General features: G+C 36.0%; 1 protein-coding gene across 3 annotated transcripts in view; it reads right to left on the reverse strand.

Moving 5' to 3' along the window:
• Nucleotides 1–5160: 5160 nt before the first annotated feature.
• Nucleotides 5161–22706, reverse strand: part of Rfx (regulatory transcription factor Rfx) — a 28484-nt gene continuing 10938 nt past the window's right edge. Inside the window, exons 4-15 of one of the 3 annotated variants that reach the window (XM_085953050.1) lie at nt 19732–19816; nt 18474–18729; nt 17035–17154; nt 15604–15785; nt 14812–15046; nt 14591–14688; nt 14362–14508; nt 13784–13941; nt 8040–8251; nt 7752–7960; nt 7511–7664; nt 5161–6867 (exon numbers count right to left, since the gene is read on the reverse strand). In XM_085953050.1, coding sequence (XP_085809176.1) covers nt 6739–6867; nt 7511–7664; nt 7752–7960; nt 8040–8251; nt 13784–13941; nt 14362–14508; nt 14591–14688; nt 14812–15046; nt 15604–15785; nt 17035–17154; nt 18474–18729; nt 19732–19816 — 1985 coding nt within the window. In that variant the 3' untranslated portion in view covers nt 5161–6738. Of the gene's footprint in view, nt 6868–7510; nt 7665–7751; nt 7961–8039; nt 8252–13783; nt 13942–14361; nt 14509–14590; nt 14689–14811; nt 15047–15603; nt 15786–17019; nt 17155–18473; nt 18730–19731; nt 19817–22706 lie in introns of all 3 variants that reach the window. The other 2 variants (XM_085953049.1, XM_085953051.1) reach the window with 2 other exon arrangements.

Here is a 22706-nt window from a genome sequence, read left to right on the forward strand (position 1 = left end):
GAATACCTATGCAAAATTTTCATTGGATTATCAGTAATGTAAAAAAAATTGTTCACTATGTTTCTTCAATAACTTAGTTGCCTTTACTGAGACTTATAGGGAAGTTTTTATTGCAAAATGTTTCAAATATGTCGTGTTGGCGACATAGTATGCTTTTACAATTTAAAGTTTATAGATGTTTAATTTTGGCTGATATTATATTTTGATTAATTATTTTCATCTGAAGGTTGGAATAGGGTAGAGCATATGCATACCGCACGATATTGCATCCTGTTTAATGTAGCGTAGCCTCTCCTACTCGATCCTATCCTACCTTCACAAGGTGAACCTCGGTAACCTGAGTAACCTCACTGAAGATCAGGTGACCCATCATGATGGACATTGTGATCAGAGCTGGCAGGAAAAGAAAAAGTGGCCCTCCTTGTAACATCAAATAAAAAATAATGCCGGACCTCTTCAACGATCTAACACCGAAAAACGAATTACGGATATTTGAGTTGGGGGCTGGAATGCCTTTGTCTACCGAGCAAAGGCACGTTAGATGGTACTTGACGTGGTCTCAGAATAAGAAATTTGGGGTACCAGAAATGACATTTTTGAAAGAATAGTTTTGTTTAGGGTTTTCATGAAGAAATGGTATGTAATGTTAATGCAAACACACATAAATGCGGTTCCCATAAAAAATGTTAATAAAACTCTCAAAGGAAGGAAGATGATGAAATACTCCTTAAAATTATTGATTTCGAGGTCGGGCATGCGTTAGCAGGCATGACCAATGGGAAAGTTCCAGTAGAAAATAAGCTAACAAAAGACATTCTCAATAGACCTGGTAAAACTATGAACAAAGTGCTCGCTTGGTTTTTCATAATCTGTTATCATGAAGAGAACTTCCCGGTGATATGGAAACATCATTCATAAGAAAAGATACTCCCGATTTCAAAAATTATTGACTGATCAGTCTGTTACCGATTCTAAACACTTCACAAATAAACTCACTGACCGTCTGAAAATTGTGCCAAACGAGAATCGACTGAGAGAACTGATCAGATTCAGATTAGGTTACGGCAAATGGATCACATGCAGATAGAAACTATAGAGAAATATCAAGAATATGGATTACCATTCTACCTAGATTTCATTGATTGTGAAAAAGTATCTTATTCCATTGAAGCCTTGTGCAACCAAGGAATCTCCAGGTGCTATGAATAAACCTCCTTGAATAATATAATATACACACAGCAATGTAACAGCTATCGTAAAACTTCAGCTAATTAATGAACATGGGCTGGCCCTTAATGTAAGAGAAATCCAAAAACTATGAGTAGCACAATGTCATGGAAAGATGTATGTTGGGTTTAACATGAAAAAAGACCACAAAATAAACCAATGGACCGTATTGGGCGATAAGGACCCATACAAGTTGCACAAGCTGATGAAATGGGAATACGCCGGGCATGTCACTCGACAAATCGACAAATGCAGCCATACTAAGTTACCCAGAGTATTAAACCACAGAAACGCCCGAAAACCCTCTAGATCGACGAACTCATTTAGTTCAGCAAATGTGCAAGGCAGTGAAGAACTATGGGCCGAGAAGAATGGAAGGAGATGGGGAGGCCTTGATAATAATTTTAATTTCTATCAAACCATTATCCTAATATGGATCAATTTATTTGTTTGTGGAATCTGCAGATGTACTCCACTGCCACAACCAAACTATTACTAACAGAACATCACCACCGTGATATAGGCAAAACTGTCAGTTTTTCTGTTTGTGACGTGTGGAATCAAATTTTCTCAAGTAGTGTGGAACATTCAAGTGTACCAATACCATGCCACCCTCAGAAAACAGCATATATTGTCAGGAATAATATTGAAACCCATGAGTCACAAAAATCAATCAAGATCTTTTGTTATTTGTTGAATTATTTATTGAACTAACTAAAATGAATTTTAAATGTTATAATTGAAGAAAAAACATACAAACAATTCAAAAACTTCCCATTTTTTTCTTTTCTTTCCCTTTTCCATTATATATTTGATTTCATTGTAATGAATACGGTAAAACCAAATGTATGGAGATCATCATTATTGACAAATTAGTTGATAATTAATAATTAAAATGATTATTCACCTCGCAATATATAAAACAAGCGACTCAACCGAATGCCAAAATCAACTTTTTTATTGCATACCTTCAGATTCATGATACATTAAAAAATAATAACAGATAACTTGTTGATGTTTCATAACAGTACTATATATTGTGCAATATCTATTGATATAATATTATAAATAAAAATAACTTCATGTGAAAAAACGGCCACTGTGTTTGCTTGTAACCCGGAGAGATCTAACTGACATAGGCCATATAAACATGCTTAAAAATGTTTTATATTTTTTACCCTGCGTTATAAGTATAAGAATTTCAATATTCATTTCCCGATAGCGACTCCACAGTAATCTTATTATATAAAACATCGATCAAAAATATCTTCGACCTTCCGATTCAAACGGCCAACGCAATTCGGTCATATTCATATTTAATATTTTTTGATTCTTTACACAACACAAAATTGATTCTATTTACAAAGCTGAATAATTACAATACACAGTACGAGCGATATTAAGACCGCATCTCGTGTAATGGTCCAGAAGCATCCGGTCTTCATTCGGGAAGACTCGGAATGAGTCAAATAAGATAAAATCATTTTAATTCCTCTCACATGAGATGCGACCGTAGCTCATTCGACTCAGCAGTGTATGTATGGATGGATTGCACCTGAGCTAGACGATACAAATATTTTTATATAACTAATCCCGACTACTACAATTCATTAATAAAATATATTTTTGTGATAATTTGTGGGATACTGTACAAAAAAGGCAAAGGGTGTTGTATATGTCGATGATCAACGTATTAATCTTCAATACCTGTCAGGTAGACAGTTTACCGCCTTATAATTACTTCATATAAATAATCAACAGATTTTGAAATGTAAAATAGAAACATCTTTCGGTTCCGAGTCACCGACAGACGAGTGAAATGAGTTACGGGAATTCAAATGCCGGAACAGACTATTGAAGGTTGCATAACATAATATATATTTTTTAAATCGACTGCATAGATTTTTCAAATTCAGTGATGTGGGATCATGTAACTCTCTAAATATAAATAATTAATAAAACAATTTCAAAATCTATGCAATCAATATAAAAAATAAATAAATAGAAGAAATTCAAAGGAAAAATGGAATTACAATGAAAACTGATGTTATTAATAATTGCCCAGACACTCTCGGTCATAACTGTCGCTGAGTGAAATCCACACACGAAGAAGTCTACCAATGTTTGAATTTTTCACAAAATTTCCGACATGACGCTAATTTATGGTGTGTTAACATAAACAGTTGCGGTTGTGATTGGCTATATAACAATAATTAATACCTTAAATATTTTACTGTTAACTGACTTACTTACTAACAGTAAAATATTTCAAATAATATGCATCATACAACATTATGTAGAAGTCTACCACAGTGATAATTAAATTTTTGTTAACCTGTACTCCACACCGCAGTGAGTACCTATTTTTGCACCAGTATTAATGAAGTTTTTATAATACTTGTCACCCGAATGCAGAACTCTTCTCACATCTAGTCACAGCTGATATATTTTAAAAGATAATTTTTTGAAACAGTTTACCTATTATTTCTTTTCTTTCGACCATGTCCGATCCTAATAGGATCATATGGGCCTCCACAGAGTGGAGGTTTGTATTAACAGATTTTATTTTTAAGAGAAATGGATGTCAGCCACTTGCTCAACCTATTAGGTCTATACTCTAACTCATACACAAATTGAAAAACAATATGTGTACTTGCCAGACCCAGGATTCGAACCTGGGACCCTCGACACTATAGACCGGCGCTTAAGCCACGCGGCCATCGTTGGGTGTTATATCTACCTACCTATTATTTATAGCTATTATATCTATCAGTTATTATTATTATCTTTGCTATGTTCTATATATTATTATATATCAGGCATGTCTGACTTGAAGTAAACTGTGATCTACCATCCTATCCATATCCAGTGTGAAATCTAGCAGTGATATATCGCACTCTCCCATTGTCATTCTTAAGGTTGAACAGATGTACAGTAAAACCTCGATAATTCGAAAAACAATTAATCGAATTTCGCCGTTTTTCGAATTTTTCCTAAATTTTAACCCCCAAGAATCATTTTTCATACAAAAAGTTCGTTATAAATCGAAATATTCGTTATTTCGTAATTCGAAATGGAATTTGGTCCCAAAGGTCATTTTTATCCATATAAATCAAAATAAATAATAGTAAAATACTTATTTCCTTGGAAAGTAATAAATTTAATGACTGCAATTAAGTAGGCAAACACCTGCAAATTTACTGATGGGAGGCAAAATACCCAAAAGCTCCTAATGTACTATGACACAAATGACTTATCCAAGCATCAATATTATTATTGCAGTGGATGTCAATCAAGGGTTCATTTACTTGTCATTCATGTAAATTCAGAATCCATTATTTTATTAATGTGAAAAACATGTTGTTTTACAAGGTAATCTTAGCACATAGCCATTAAATGGTTTTCAGTGAAAAAAAAAACATTTATTCACGAAATTTCGTAATTATTAAGTAACTAACTTGTGACTTTTTTTTATAACTGACAGAATTATGTTTTTAATATGTATTTTAATAAACAATGAGTTTCTTTAATTTTCAAATTTAAGTTGATAACAACTGAATGTTTAGATTAAACTGGCAATAATGAATACACAGTGACCCTTTGTTTGACAGGAGTAGTTCAATAATTGACTTAATGAGTTCACTTGACATTTTTATTATTGTTTATAGAATATTAAAGAATTTTATTTTAAATACAATACACACCTACATAGGTACCCGTTTTTACTGTGAATTTGTATAAATCTAGATTAGATTTTCGTAAGGAACAACATTCTTATTTAAGAATTTTTATTCTTGGTAGGTACCTATCTAACTGGATGTCTGATTACTCAATAATTAGTGCTTAATTACGAAGTGTAAAAAACACATATTTCGAACTAGTTCACCATTGAATTACCTTTTTCACTGGTAAATACCACGTAACACTATTTTTCAATACTACATCGTCTCTATACAACTTGACGAAATTTTTTTTTTTCTTCGGAAAATTCGATTTATAGTGAATTTTGCTAATTCGAAATCAAATTTTCAGGGTGCCTTGGATTTTGAATTATCGAGGTTATCCTGTATTTGGTTGAGGACACTGAGGCGTTACAAATAAGACGACACGATTTTTATGTAAGCCGGATAAGAAAATGAAAATTTGAATGATTAATGCTTCCATCAAAATCTCATTGAGATCATATTATTATATTACAACTGAATGAGCACGGTTTTTGTAATCAACGCGTTGGACATACCAGAAATAGGATAGATGGATGCATCATATTTTAGTAGATGGCTGAAAAAATGATGCATACATCTTTGCCTACATAAATAGTCATTAACTGAAGGCTGTTTCAAAAAACTCTCCTATAAAATATTTCAAATGTTACTTAGGATAGTTCTGCATTTAGCTGATATGTAATATTATGTATGTAACAGTAGAAATAAATACCTATTCATATTTTTTATCATGAATATTTTGCAAACAAGGAATGTAATGTTGGTCCCTTGAAGATGGTAAAAGCCAACTATTTACCGTGTAGACTGTATTTGTAAAGTAACTCAGTAATATTGTTTCATACGATAAATGTTTAATGACAATGAAAAATGTTATAAATTTATTTGAGAGGTAGAAGTGTAGCCGAGCAGAACACTTTAATAATACTTATAATGAGTAGGTATAAATTATTGAACATGTTCTCATTCATGTTTAACCGGCTGCGTAACTGCAAATAATTGATATTAATATTCACGGCAATGCAAGGTTGAATAATTTAATAAATAACCATAATAATATATCTTCACAAGGTCACACGATTTAGATAATAGAAGCTGATAAAAAAATATTTCTTTTAAAATCCTATCAATGGACGATTCAACCACAACATCTCTTTTTGTACATTACAATATACCTTAAAAAAAATAGTGACTATTTGCCGCCTTAAATTGTCTCATTTTTGGTAAGTAGCTCGCGCTTTACACGTCCGATCGCGTGATTGAGACGTGACATTCAGGGAAATGTTTCAGTGCATCGACGTGAAATCATCCGACCGCCCGATAGAAACACTGCAATTTCAATGAGTAAACGGTTGCACACAAAAGAACCCCGCATCATCAAAAGAATTAACCAATAAACAGATATGATAACGCGATTGCACGTTTCAGTAAACTTAATATGGACACATAAATAAATTCAATATTATATTAATTTATCTGGACAACTTTGCACCAAAGTTCCATGCATATATTCTATCTCGACTGTCCTTATTCTATTTTAAAAAGAACACTCATTACGATCGCATCCTTTGAAAATGATAGATATTTTCTCTGATTATACAACTGAGAACTTATCGACCGTAGTTTAAAGAATACGAGGCGGGGCACAAACATTCCAATATTAATTGGCAGATATAAAATGAAATGTGTCAGGAAACATCCGGGCTCAGTCGACGTGAAATGAGGCATTGAGTTGCGACGGCGAGCAGAGAGGCATAGTGATGTGCACGTGTCGAAGATATTCAAACCACTAGCTTATTTTAATTTTCTTTGGGGGCGAGGGCGATTCACATTTCATGGGAACTGCTACCGGATCGTCGTATTGGCCGCTCTCTTCCGGTAGATCTTCCGGCTCCAGAGATCCATTGATCGGATCCTTCTGAAAAGATAAACAATGTTGAAACACATGAGTTTTTTCACATGACACAAATTTCGAGAGATGAATGAATATCGGAACAAATATTGCATCAGACAATGTTGAAGTCTAATTGCATACGTCTAATTGCATACACCCACTCAGACGAAATAACAAACAAAATATAACAAAAAAATATGTGCCCATCCATAAGCATAAAATATATTGCACAAATCATTTTGTAGAAAATTTCATTACAGCTTTAACAAATGAAATAAAATTAGTGATGTGAAAAAAAAGGAAGATTATAAAATGAGCACTTCGAAATCATGTTTTAGTGGAAGTTGTTTTTAGGGCTGTCAATACGCATTAGCTGTAATCAAGGAAATCCATCCTGGTGCAGGCACCCAAAGGTATATGAATATCTATTATAGTGTTGTAGTTTTATTGCAGTGCGTGTATGTGTAATTAATCAAGTACATTTCACGTCAGAGTATTTTAAGATTTTTTGACTCATACATTTTTTAAATCCTGTTTAGGATGCACTGAAATACAAAAATAACATGAAAGGAAAAACAAAAGACAATCAACTTACTACTATCAACTTACTCAACAGCATCAGAACAGTTAGTAGATATCAATACGGAAAAGTGATGGATGAAATTACCTCGGCCATCACTTGAATGGGAGCGCTGCCTTGGTGGGCGGCGACCCGGTGCTCTATCAAGTAGAACATGTACTCGTCATATAGCAATCGGATGAGATGGAAGGAGCCGAAGGAGGCTGCCGACCGGAGAGTAAGGTCGCGGATCACCATCGAACTGGAAAAGATGTGAAACGACCAGAATGGGTGATTATTTTTCAAGCTCGAGTATAATTGAACGCCATTAGAATGGTAGAATGGTTACCTGTAGAAGCTCCACTTGAGCAGAAACTGGCGAGCGTGGTGGGCGTAGTGCGGTGACCGCTCATGAGGACGAAGCGCCTTGCGGACGGCGGCCTCTAGCCACGCCGCCCACTGCTCCAGGGAAGCCTGCCGCTGCAGGGTGCGCTTGAAGTCCGCCTCCAGCGCCCACACTGCTCCTCCCGGACACTGGCACACCCACGATGCTTGTTCCTGAAATGTTGCAAGGGTCAATGTGCCAGGGTTCTTCATGGGACAGTAGCGAAATGGCAGGACATGTGACGAACAATACCTGAACATTGTGGAAATCGACACGGTTGAGATCGGCAAGCATCTGGTGGATCTGCTGGGAGTTGTGAAGCACGGCGCGTGCCGCTTGCGCTAGGTGATTCAAAGAGGTGTAGCGGCGTAGGGACTGTGCCAGTGCCCCTGCCGGTGTGGCCTTGGCACGTACCATCCCAGCCGGACACCCCACCATTGCCCCCACCAGCCACGACTCCATGCCTACATATTGGAAAACATCATTATTGTGTCAGATAAACCTAATCTTACGGCATTTCCGATTTTAATCATCTTTATAAACCTCTGTCAACAATATCCAATAGGACTCTTAGTACATATTTACCGACAAATAAATAAAGAAATAACCGAGCAGTTTTTCAAAGCTACAATCCAAAATTATGTGTGTCAACAACACCTGGAGAATTATCAACAGATGATCTGGATATATCTTAAAAATGGCGACTAAGTTTTGGAACATGGTGAAATGCATATACCCAGATTTATTAGTTTGCCAGAATCCTCTTATACAAAATTTATTCTTTCATAATAAACAGACAAATACAGATTAAAATGATAGAAAAACGAATTCTTCTTATAATAAGGGTTAAAATCAAGGATATATCTGTGTTAATTTGTATAAGTACGTCATTATTGTTTTTCCTACCTAAATTGTTTATTGTAAAAATACATATTCTATGCACATAAAACAGAACTCTACCTAAACTAAACTGAACTGCAATAATCGTGATTCTTACAGATTTTCTTCATATGCTGTACGGAATGGTGAATCATGTACAGTAGAACCTCAGTTATGCGGATTACTTTATGATCATCATAAAAGGTACAATTTAAAATTGGAGTAAGGTGATTTTTTTTTTAAATGCTATCAAAAAGGTTTAATCTAGAAGAGAGTGAAATTTGCGGTTGCCAAGCCAAGAAATTAAAATTTTTCTCTTTCCAAATTGATAATGCTGAGTCATTTCTTTGACCCACTTGGCCGAAATATTAAGTGATAAAAAATGGAAGCTTAATAACCCAGTTTCTTCACTACAATACAATAGATATATTAATATTAAGTTATAATAACATTGAATGCAGCCCCGCCACACCCATGCCAATTCCAAGCTCACTGGAAATACCACCATCATCGGCAACCGTGGCACCTAAGTATTTGAATCTGATCACCAGCTCGACGGGCAGTCCGGAAACCCGCAGATAAGTGTCGGTGTCAATGCATGCTGCACTGCACATGAATTCGGTCTTAGCCGCATTCAGATAAAGACCATACGTTTTGATTTCACGGTGAGCCTGTTCACGATTACCTGCAACCAGGGCTTTTTTATAATATAATGCAGTGGAACGGCGTTCCGGCACCTTTTTTCACGGTATTTTTAATGTTTCAAAAACAATGTTCGCGCTTACATAGTACAAGTTAATTTTCCTGAATCATCTCATATGAAAAAACATCCTGAAAAACTATCTCGTTTCATATATGCATTTAATTCCATTACCATTTCTTCAAGTGAATGTGAACGCGAATTTTCGCAAATGAATCTAATTATTACCCCATTAAGAGCTTCGTTGAAGACCAAAACAGTTTCGGTACTTTAGTGCATCAAACTCTTCGGACCACCTTTGACACTTTTCGGTCTTATCAAAATATGTTGATCGGTGGTTACTCAGTGGAAGACATTCGGCCATAGACTCTAACACTAATAAAAGGAATCGAGATAATTTGCCAGACAAGAATTGGACTGAACTTTGGAAACCACCATTGCCACCACAAAGGGGGGGCTGACAGGACTCTAGCCTGGGGGATCGACTAGATAAGTGAGATAAACGCACATCACAAACTTGCCCTAATTGTAAAAAAATGGCCTGCGGCGGTAATTTCCTTCAGGCATATTAACATTTTAAAATATGTGATTGTGTAATTGCATTTTTTGGTTAATGATTGTTAATACACTGAAAACCCTTAATTTTACCTCGAACACCATTTGAAAAACGCTACTATATAGCGTCACACTGCCTTTAACCTTAGTGATAGATAGGGGGCCTGGGACCATTTTAGGATTTGGGGGCCATGGAAATCACTATATACTTTTATTCAAATATAAAAACATATTATGTTTTTACAATTTTATTTAATTTTCTTTAGTGGGTAAGAAGTTTGGCAATAAGTGAGTTCCGGCACCTTTATTTTTCAAAAAAAGCCCTGCCTCCAACCATGTGATCGTCGAGTCAAACACGACTGCGTCATCTGCGTACTCCGAATCGCAGTCTTTCTTCGCATAGTTCGGTTGCGTCATCTTGATGTATGCGTATCTCACTGTCGGGAGAAACTGTCTTACGCATTCAACCAACGAGCTGCGTGGATGTCAAGGCTGTATTCTGTGAGGATCAGAGTTTGATATGGCGGGAGACACGAGAGTTGGTAATGGACCGAGGGAAGTGACGCGAACTTGTGCTGGGGCGTAACAGGGTGAAAGAAGATAATAACATTTTTTTGTTTGTAATCAATCTTCTTTAATAGTTCTAATTAGAAAAAAATTTATGGTGGAAATTATCTCTTCTCTGAAGACCATGAATAGTCCAAGGCCTGAACAAAAACGATGCATGAGTGCGAGTGAGAAAGTATTCGGTACCCTTACAATCTCTGCGACACGCGCTAGAGTAAGATAAAAGGTCTACTAGCTACAAGCCAGTTTCCAAAAGCATCGCCATCAAATCGGGGCGAAACGCTTCACATAGCGTCGATAACTTGCGAGCTCCTGTTGCTAAAATTGATATTTTTGTGTTAAACATAAAGTCAGTGGTAAATATTTTTAGTTAATTAAGTAGAAAAGATGGTTCTGTGTGTTGTCTTAAAATGTGGTAGCCGTACTGATAAGCAAGAAGATGATATTACGTTTCATAAGTAAGTTGATACATGTTCGTGATAATTTATTTGTATTTTATTATATATTTTAATATCAGTGACCTATTGTTTCTTTAAAATAACTTAAATTATGGATATCTTTATCTAATGGTTGCATTTTGACCGTTTAAAAATACTATATAACGTAAAAAATAGAAAATTATATTTTAATTCTGAGCGTCTAGTGCGAGCACTTTGGGCGAGCACTAGCAAAATGGTCTATGGTCTCGAACATTTTTAGACGAATGCGTTCGCTCGCTCACAAACCAAACGCAAGGCACGCGGCTTCATTTAGCAATGCAACGGGTGGCGTCTAGATGTATCTATAGTCTAAGGAATAGTCAAGCATTGTTTAGGAACATCAGTAACATTTTAATTTGTTACAATATAATATTATTTTTTAATGGTTGTTAGTATTGTCCGGCAACTTCATCTTGGCTACGTGGTAAAACTGTGAACTACAATCAGCTAATCGAACTTCCGGTTTCAAATAAGGAACGCCCCCAAATTATTCATTACATTTTTGACAGTCGTGTTGGACGCATCTATCAATTTACGTAATTTGAAGCTTTTTATATTCAAAAGATGTCTAAAACAATACGAAGTGATGTTCGAATTATTATTAGTAAACTTTTGATTTATTGTGAAGAAGAAAAAGAGTCGCATTTAAAAGGTGAGCCTATACAATACCATATCACGGGTTGATGTCATTTTCAGGTATGTCAAAATTCAGTGTTGTAATACTAGAAATATTTCCCCAAAACTGGGAATTATATTTGTATATTATATAGTTGTGTGTATTGTAATCTGTTTTATTAATATTTTTGACGTATAATAATTAAGTATAAATGATCATTTAAGTACACTGGCAGTGTAATAATAAATTGGCAAGAAGAATATTTTCAAGAATAAACATTATTGTCATTAAATCAATTATTACGGAGATGTAAAATTTACAAAAATGCTTAAAATTATCTAGATACTACAATTACAGGACAGTTTCTAGAATCATGAAAGAAATGACTACAGCGAGGTCCTCCTCTTCAAAAATCGTAAAGCCTGGAAAAAATAAGATTGCATTGGACAGTATTGACTTATGTACCATACGTCAAAAAGTGCAGGAGTTTTATACTGTCCGCAAACAAGGTCCGATGCTGCAAAACTTACTGGTTTCTTTAGGAGAGTGCATGGATTTTCAAGGAAGCAAAGAATTTTTACGGCGATGGTTACATATAAGCTAGGGTTTAAATTTAAAAAAAGCCTTTCTAAAAGAAATGTTATCATAGAGAGACACGACATAGTTGCGTGGACAACATTCCACAAATTCTATAATAGTTATGGATATTGCCCCTTACCATAGCATTAAAATAAATAAACCGCGATATAAAAAAAAGCGTTATGCAAGAATGGCTGAAAGACAATAATATTATATTCGAAGAAAATATGGTTAAAACTAAATTAAAAGAAATAATTGATAGAAATAAACCACCACCAAAGTATTTATTCGACGAGCTGATTAAAGAAAAAGGCTCAACAGTAGTTCGTCTACCACCATACCCCTGTGATCTTAACCCAATAGAATTTATGTGGTCACTTGCGAAAAGAAGAATAGCAAGTAATAATGTTGATTGCCGAACAGCTGACACGCAGAGGCTAACAGAAGATGCTTTTGGAACGATAACACCGGACGATTGGAAAAAACAATGTGAACACACAATACATTTGGAAGAGGATTATATGGTAAAAGATAGATGTTGTGAGACTATGAGTGACCAAAGTTTAGTTTTTAGTGTCGATTTTGACAGCAGTAGTGAAAGTGAATTAGTATCGAGTGATGATAAAACCAATATGTCCGGTGTAGAATACCTCACATGATGATTGGTTTAATCAATTTTTAATGTCGTGTCCTTAGAAATGTACTTTTAAAAGTTGTGTTGATGACCTTATGACGTTATCAATTATTTTAATCTTATTTGTATTTACAGTTAGTTAATTAATCGTCCTTGTATTTTTAAACCGATAAGTAGGTACATATTGTTTTAAAATTTATAATGTTAGGTGGATATAATTTAATTTATAGAAAATTATTTTCACAGTAGGTATGTGTTTCTACAACAATTTTACTAAAAATACGATATAAAAGACATCTGTTAATTATAAAAAAATGTGATTGGGTCATCATAATAATATTGAATATGTTATATCTTTCACTTCTACTTATTTAGTCATAATTTGTGTTCTCCTAATTATTTAATTAATAAATACCTGCAGCAATATTATCAGTAAATGTGGGTTCAATGATATATTTCCTTCCAAATTCAATAATTACGCTGTATTAATTATCCTAATATAATAGTAATAATTAAGAGGTGAAATTATTTAAAATAATTTTTCTATTGATACTTATCGAACAATAATTGGACTCCTAAATTAATTACTTACTGAGAACTTACTGATTGATATAAATTAAAAACCTAATTTCGCGGGATTTGTTTTCTCAAAAAATGACAACACTGAGAAATATTCTATGCGCGACAAGGGCGACTTCCTGTTGTCGCCTAAATAATGTTGTCGTACAGTAGTTTAAAAATAAAATAAAATTGTATGTCTTATTTTATTTAATCAATAAGAAATGTTACATCTAGGACTGTTTTATCGATTGATAAATAAATATTATCCAATATATTTTACATAATATACCTATAAATACATATTTCTGTAAAATCCTTTTATGACAAATTAATAATGTATTAAGTAATAAACGTGCACTGAATTAGGAAAAAAATTTACTTATTACTTTATCACTGTAAAACTGTATAATTGTTTTTCGTTCCTACCTTTAGCAAAGTTTCTGATGGCCTGCGTGAGTGGTGAGGGAATCGGGCGGAGCACGTCAGGTAACAGCACCTGTACCAGGCGCTGGTAGAAGGCCACGTCCACCGTCCGCACCCACGTCTGCACCTCTGATAGCCCGCACAGTTGGTACAGTTTTGTCCTAAAATTGCCATCCTAAAATTACATTTCATCATCATACGATCTAAGCCAGAAATTTTCAATTGGTGTGCCACAAGCTCGGACTCGGATTTTGGACGGATATTTCCTGGAAAACCGAGTACCCTTGTACATTGCGACTCCGGTAAATGATCTCGATCAGATTATTATAATGTAGTTTGAATTTTGCCATCTCGACCGAGTCCAAAACGTATCCTCCGCAATTAATTAACCTGTATTAAACCCAAATATAAAAAAGGTTTTTTGTGAACACAAAAAATTCAGTAGGCAGTTAATGAAACTGCGTAAATATTCTTCAGTGTGCCATGAAAAATTTTCAATGTGAATAATGTGCCGTAACACAAAATAGCTTGGGCAGCGGTAATCTAAGATATTGACTGTCAAATACGACAGGGCTCCTCACTTGGAAAGATATTTCTCTTCTTCGCACTCGTCCGAATCATTGTTGTTGTTTTGACGCCAGAACTCCCGCCACAGCGATTCAACGGTGGACAGCTCCAGCGAGAGGACGGCGTCCAAGAACGCCTCGCAGTGCTCCCGATAGATGGATCTAAAAAATCCAATGTCAGTTTTAAACATTTAGCAGGTTTCATTATGATATGCGGCCACGATAGACAAATTTAATTTCATACCTCAGAGTGTCCACGTCTTCGACGGTACATTCTCCGGGAAGTTCCACGAATTGAATTTCAGGAAAATCTGGAATAGCGCCGTTTCCATCCCCCAGATACTAGAAATATAATTCCGATAAGATACATCATCGAATAGAAGATTCATAAACTGCTACTCACTACTCAGGGGCAACTTCACGACGGATGCATCGTTGTATAATAATAATGCAAAATTTTGTAACCTGATGATGTTGATGCATGTGAGCGTTGGGCGTCTGCGCTTCGACTGAGTCAGGCCGTTGATGGTTGGGCGTCCCCGAGCTGGCCCGGGTGGCGAAGCGGTTAGCGGAGGAGCGGCCCGCCGCCCCGCCCGCCCCATTGCTTCCCGCATTACCGCCATCGCTGTGCGGGCTGGCGTTGCTCAACGACGAGCCAGGCTTCACCCGGATACCGTAGTAGTGGTATTTCGAGTTACCCCTGGAATACGGTATCAATTTTATTTTATCTGATAAATTAGTGTAAGATTGTTTTTTTATTTTGACATTCACTGCAAAGAACTTGACTGTTGTTATGCTGAATCCGTGAACTCGCGTAATACATAAGTGAATATTTATGATTCAATAGCATATTGTGAAGCTATTTGATGCTCTATGTCTTACTGAATCATTTCAGTGGGTCTATTCTATACTTATCATCCGATAAAGTGATAAATATTAACAAACTTAGGGTAGGTTTGTATCAAAGTATTAGAATTTATTGTAACAATTACAATAAATTATGTTTTATTTTAATTCACATAATGTATTTGCACCAAGAATTGAACGTTAACATCTTAAAAGGAAAATAAATTGACTTTCAACAAAATATTTGTAGTAATTGACAGATCCAGATAAAAACAGGGAATTTTCTATAAATGAATCGGCGATGTGTCGGCAATCGCAACTAGTTTAAAGAGTAGAAATTAGTAATTTTTCCCAGATTCACTTTCATATAAATATTTATGTCTTCTTCAACGTCTCGTATGATCAGGATACCTGGTGCCGAGGCGTCTGGTGCGGAGTCCCAGGAAAACGGATCGGATGAGCTTTCCGAAGGAAGCGGCGTTGACGGGTTCCAGATCTCGCTGACCACAGTGTCGGAGGTAATGATTGTAGAGCGTGGAGCGCGGCAGACTCACCCCTTCGGCGTTTTCGTAGTTTTCCAGCAACCATTGCACCTGTCAAATAAATATTAATCAATTTAACGCGATTCGTTTATTTAATAGGGCAACACGACATTGATAACACCCAATATCAACGTTTGGCAGTTTTACGAGCACAGCGAGCATTCTGTATCCTGTTACATTTGGATAAAAAAAATAAGAATTCCTCCACTGTATACGTGGTCTCCCCTTGAATAAGCCACAAAAGTGATTAAAATCAAGACAAAAAATAATGTCGCTGGTGACACCCAAACACCGTGCAAAAATTTTAACAATTTAAAAATGTTGCCGAAATTACAGGAAATGTAATAGAAACTAAAAAAAATCTCACCCAAATATCTCTACTCACAACACTGAAAAGTAAGCTAGCATAATGAGAACATGCGAAGACAAAAAGACAAAAATAACAAAACAACAAGCAGGTAAGCAGAATAAGCAGAGTATGCAGAGAAGTTATCATAATATTATAAATTGTCCTCAATTTTTATCATGGAAACCACAATTTTAGGGGATGTGAAAATGTCAAAAATTTACAATGCATGTGATCAATGGGTAACTGTAATATTTTCATGTCAATGACAATCATTATTTCTCTCGGTCAACATAGGTACTGTCAACGGCTACAGTGAACAGTGAACAGGTAGCATAAAGCACTACCGAAACAAAGATCTAAGTTCTAAGTTCTGTCGGCTGGGTGAAATACGCGTGTTGTTTTAATCAATATATTGTGTATTTGCCTAGATTCAATGAATTCTCTTCCACCCTTCAAATGGGGGCTGAGTGAATATGTTACAACTAATCCTCTTAAAAAAATAGTCTGTCACAGTCCGCATAGTGAAGGGTCATATACACCATTGGCAGCAGATTTGGTAAAATATATATACAAAGTACTAGTAGGTACGTATAGTAACGGATTATTACATTCCCTTTTCTTAAAATTCCTAATTATTAATAATGTCAAAAACATTTATTAGCACAATATTACTCATATATTTAATTAATCTAAGTATACAAAATATGTAGATTCCAAATAATTGGTCAACACCGGCTGAAGTTGTCAATTATCAATAAATTGACTGGGAGCTTGAGAGTGATCGGGGATCGAGGTAGACGACAGCTGTGTCAGTCAGCTTCATCGCATTGGCCAATTGCGAGGAGTACGTTGTCGGCTATTACAAAGTGTGATGATATTGTGGCGTGACAATGGGGAGAGTTAAAGGGTGCGGTGAGGGCAAAAAGTGTGACTTACTGTGAACTGACTTACAGTGGCGGGGGAAGTGCGAGCGGCGTGGGCGGCCTGCTGCGCGGCCGAATCGTCACCCGCCACGCTGCCCGAGCCCGACCCGCCCGAGCCGACGCCCGCGCTCGACATGTAACCCACCTCCTGCGCCGCCATCCACACATTATAGTTAACCTCTCGTTAGTAGTGTTAGAGTGTACACTAGACTAGTGTCAATAGACCCGGCGCAAACAAACTACACCGCAACGGATTACCGTGTAAAAACTAGTCGAAAAATTCTTGCAAGATTCAACATTCACTCAGTGATAATTCATGACAATTTATAAAAATTGCTTCATAATACATGTTTCGTTCACATGTTGAGTTTTTAGCCGAAATTTACATTTATAATGTAATGTCATAATGCATGACAGCAGCTATGTAATATGGGAAAGGGTTAGTTGATAAAATTTAAAGTTATTATTGAGTAGAAGAGATGAGAATTTTTAATGAGAAAACCGTGAGGAATGGGGAAAAATTATGGATTATAGAAGTACAATTCCAAAGTATTAATTTTGAAGCCAATTTTCCTTTTCTACCTCATAAACTTGAATGTAAATTTCGGTACTCATACTTGACAAAGCTCACCATGTCAACGTGTCAAAACAATTTTTATATGAGGTGAAAGCCAAGAGATAACCACATTTTTAGTTATAATTCCTTTCAAATGTTCAGTACATTCCATTAATTCAACACTAAAAATTATCTACCAAATGAAAAACAAAGATAATTTAACGCATTTTCTAAAAAAATTATTCCAAAATATGCTTTTTCTGCATTTTTAAAGAAAATCCAATAGAAAAACCGCAATCGAATGCATCAATGTGAATGAAAATTTAAATTTTTGTTGCACACATATAGAATCAGCGATGTCGAGTTATATATTCGGCGCACACTTCTCATGCAATTCGGCACCTTGATTAAAAGAGAAGAGAGAGTAGATTTGTCAAGAAAAGATGCAACTATAAATGAATATTATGAGAAATGGCAAGGAAAGAACAGCCAGCTATTCCATAATAAGGTCGGACAGAGCGGAGCAGCTAAAGCTTGCCCTGTCGCCTGCCGCCTGCACCCATGCGACTTATCAATAATAATAGCATCTATAGAAAGAAAACATTCCCAGCGAGTATTCAAATTAGAAATCAGCGGCTACTATACAAAATGGAAGTTCTGTTTAAAGAAATAACACATGAACAAAATATTTTTCCTACATCCGCGGCAGACTCATACGGTAAACACAGTTTTATTTGACTCACGGTGATTAGATAAAATTTAGTCATCATATCAGTCCACCTATAAACTCCATAACTATAAATGACAACCTTCACGCATGCAGAAGCATCGGCACGGTAAACCAACTGTCATACGGAGCAATCCAGAGGGGCCATGTTCAGCGATAAAATACGAATAGGCGATGTACTTACAGCCTGGACGGTGTGAGGCGAGGAGCGCTGCAGGTGGGGGGCGGCGTGGGCATCGTCCACGTCCACCTGCTGGCCTGACAGCAGAAAGTGATGAGCGGCGCTGCCAGCCGAGGAGGCAGCGGCCGAAGCGTGGTCGGCGGGGATGTAGGCACTCCAACCGTTGCCGCCGCCTTCCCCGCTTCCGCCGCCTCCTCCTCCCCCTCCGTACACATTGCCGGCCGAGCTCGCTTCGCCCACCGAGTACACCGGATAGCTCCTGCAAACGGCCACTCACTTTTATATTCTTTATACGGATCATAAAGAATTCATAAATTTCAAGTTTAGCAATAATCGCTAGTGTAGTAATCTTTTTCTCATATGAATTGTTATTGCACCACAATTGACATACTGGACCAATTCGACGACTTTATAACTGCACTTCAACATAAATTATCAACAATGGATCGCGTTACGTTCATTATTCTCAAGAGTGTAGATTTTGCAATATTTTTGTGAATGTTACATAATTGGATTAAATTTTTTCTCTCTTCTCAAGAGTAGATAAACTATACTGAAACCCAAGAAATCGCAGAATTTCGCGATCCCTTTCTGTGTAGCAAACAAATAATGAATAAACATAAAACAAAATAGGATTCATTTGGAAGACGGAAATATTTTCAAAACTAGTTTTTCGAATTTTCAAATATTGAGCTTTTTTTTAAAACCTCAAAATAAATTCCAAAGACATAAAAAACGGAATTGTTTGTTTAATACCTACCCCATTGTCATAATATTGAACTAAGTACCTATCTTTAAATCCATTTTGTTTATAGAATCATTGAAGTCGGGTCACAAAGACATTATTATGGGAATTTGAGCACCTATTTTCAGTACCTATTGAATAAATAAAAATTACTTATTCGAAGTACTCACAAGAATATCAATAATAAAATTTGGTTAACAATTAACCAAATGTCAGCGGTTAGTAATATCATTTACATTAATTAATTACAAAACTGATGCTGATCGCCTTTGGCTTGGTGGAATTTAGTAGTACCTCAGTAAGCATAATAATTATTAGTAACAATTCACAAGAATCGTTGACAGATCGATAGCTAAAAGGATAAGTTCACTCACCTGAACAGTGAAAAATGTGAGTTTAAATCCCACTCAGTCTGATTATTTCCAAACTGCATATTATTTAGGTGCTTATTTATTAACTCGAGTTCACAATCCTTTATCGAAACGAGCAGACGAGAAAAGGTAGATGCGGACTCACATTTGCGTCTGGCCTTGCTGGGACTGGTTGTACAGCTCCTGCGGCTCCACATACTGCACGTGGTAGCCCACTCCGCCGCCGTCACCTGGAGATGACCGCAAGCAAAATGACACATCAGTAACCGGCCGATTGTTCTATATTATGCATTATGTGCACAGCTCAAATTTATAAAATAACACAAATTGTCTTGAAAACGCCATCGTCAACAGTTGGAAATGTTTAATTTATCTTGCCGCCCCCCGAGCATTCCCCCTTTGCTCTAAATGCTCTGGAACACTTTTCAGTTTGCATTACTAACATAATTATTGCCCCGGAAAAATCTAAAAATCTAGCACATGATTCTATTCACTCAGATATTAAACTTAATTTAATGACTGACAATAGTTACATTTCAATTAATGTGAAAATTCGAAAAATTTCACTTAGCAAAATCTATTCTCACCATTTTTGATGATATTCCTGACATTAATTTTGCCACACCCAAAAATTTATACTACATCTTCAAGGACAAATCACGAAGGTGTGCCCGAAACAAATTAACGAAGAGAGAACTTTTTAAAAGATTTCCGGTTGCAAAATTTTTATAGATGAAAAAATATTTTTTCAGGATACTAAGATTATCGCAAGTTAACTAACTGTACACGCGTGAAGAATACTCAAGTCTATTTTCATCTATATTATGTGTTATGCGCAAGAATTTTTTGCCATTTACTGTAGCACTATTATACAACACCGCCACAGAAATATACAGCTGAATGCATAAACAGGAGTTGCTGTTGACGGACACCGACACGCAATACACTGCGACGTGAGCGACCCCATTTAGAACAAAGAGGACACGTTAGAGTGTGAGCCGACGAAAATAAATTAAGCGAAGAGCAAAGTTGAGAGGGCTGTGGTGCGATTGCACCGTCACAATGCGAAGGGTACCCACTGGTAGAGTACGGCTGCCTGTATCGTGCCATTTCCATGGATACACCCCAGTCGACGCGCTGCCGAGGACGGGCAGAAAGCGACAAGCGATGTTTTCCAAAGTTAGAGTGTTTCCCAGACGACTGCTTCAACCTGACTGGCTAGCGACAACCGGGCTCCGCATTTTCCTTACCCCTCTCCCGCCTTTCCCACTCTTTTCTTCAATACCCACCCGCCCTCCACCCCTTATCAAATTTAGGTGGGGTGGAGAGATCTCACGAATTTATGTAAATGCGGAAGCTGAACTATTATATTATATTATTACAGGTGCTTTCAATTATAATTCCTATGCAGATACTGTATGAAAAGATGACACAGATCAATATTATTATTTATATTATGTAGGTACCTACCTACTTATTTTTAATATGACAGAGATTGATAAAATATTATATTTTAAAAAAAAACTGATGAAAATCTTGATCTGAATCATTTTTGGATGAAGTGATATTTTTCTCACTTTTATTATTTTAGAAATATTAACAAAATATGCTTGGAAAGCTTTTTTTAAAATTTCACAGAAATATTTGCATAAATTGAGAATTTTGCAATATTTTTTTATGCATAATAAGTACATAAGTAAATAATTTCTCCATTATATTTCACAAATTAAATAATAATGAGCTCTTCCATTATACAACAAAAAAATTTTTTTGCAAAAACATTCTATTGACTGTTTCATCGGTACCTACCTACCAACCTTTAAATTCAAAAACATCAAAGTGATGATTTTCTTATCATTTGATCTATGTTGTACAATGATTGAAGTACTTGTAAACATTCAATGAAGAAGCTCACTATGAATGTTTTGAAGATAAAATTAAAATAGGGTAGTGGCATATAATATAAATGTATTGTTGCTTTGAGGTATAATAGAGATAAGCCTTAGCAACAAATAAGGGCTGTTTGCCAGGTATCCAAGGGGGATGGGGATGATCAAATATCACCCCTGATAACAACTCAGGTGAAAAAAATCCTTTATTAATGAAATACTGAGACCCTTCGATGTGATGGGTACCGACAATGGGCAACGGTTGTCCTTTTATTATTATTTTATATTACTTATTTTACAATCTACCTAGTGCCAAATGTGCATCCGACATAATAAAAACTGAAATATATTTTCTAACACATATCTATATAATGTTAATAATTTTATCTCCCCCTCGAAATGCCCACTTTTATAACAGCAACAATGTTCCCGAGTGAACTATGAACCCGTTCAGTAAATTGATAGTGAACACAAACAATAATAGTTTTACTAACATTATCGGCCGCTCTCGCAGTTCATGAATCCACAATCCGGAGACCAAACGTGCAAAGATATCGCATCAATATTTATAATATCTTACACAGCATAGCGAGGCGGCAATGATAATTGTAAAGCTGTTCAAAGTTAGAAACACGGTCAACATATCAGTGGAGTTACATTCAAAACTTTCAAAATCTCGACAACCAGTCCCGACAGTTCAATTAAAAGAGACGTGAGAAAATTATTTAACTTATTATTGATTTGTAATATTACAAATTCATCTCTTTAAAATATTATAGTAGATACCTATTTTGATATTTAGGTATCGGATACCTCTATCGAAAATTGTACATGCACACATCGATAAGATGACAACATGCGAAGAGGGTTGTTAGGCTTATAAATAATTACAGGTGCACAAAATAGAAAAGAGGGTAGCGTTGAGGGGGTATTCATTACAAAAGAAGGGTTTACAACGGCAATTATCATCTCCAATCAGGGGGATGAGGCATGGAAGCACGTGTCAGCTACTTGTTGCCTGACCAACTCGGATTACAGGGGGTGGCCAAGGCCACCGACATGTTTTTCATGATTTTCAGCTTTACACAGAGCGAAGAGATTCCTCTAACGGTAAATAGAGATACGGACCAAGGATCATTTTACTCACCTACTGGATTGACAGTCGTAAGGGATGCATAAGAACGGGCAACAGTCCCTAAGCAGCATGAAATTGTATTGTTGGACAATCATA

The sequence above is a fragment of the Rhyacophila brunnea genome, unplaced genomic scaffold, assembly GCF_057557595.1.
Source record: "Rhyacophila brunnea isolate RB1 unplaced genomic scaffold, BYU_Rbru_1.0 scaffold_3, whole genome shotgun sequence".
Classification (NCBI taxonomy): domain Eukaryota; kingdom Metazoa; phylum Arthropoda; class Insecta; order Trichoptera; family Rhyacophilidae; genus Rhyacophila; species Rhyacophila brunnea.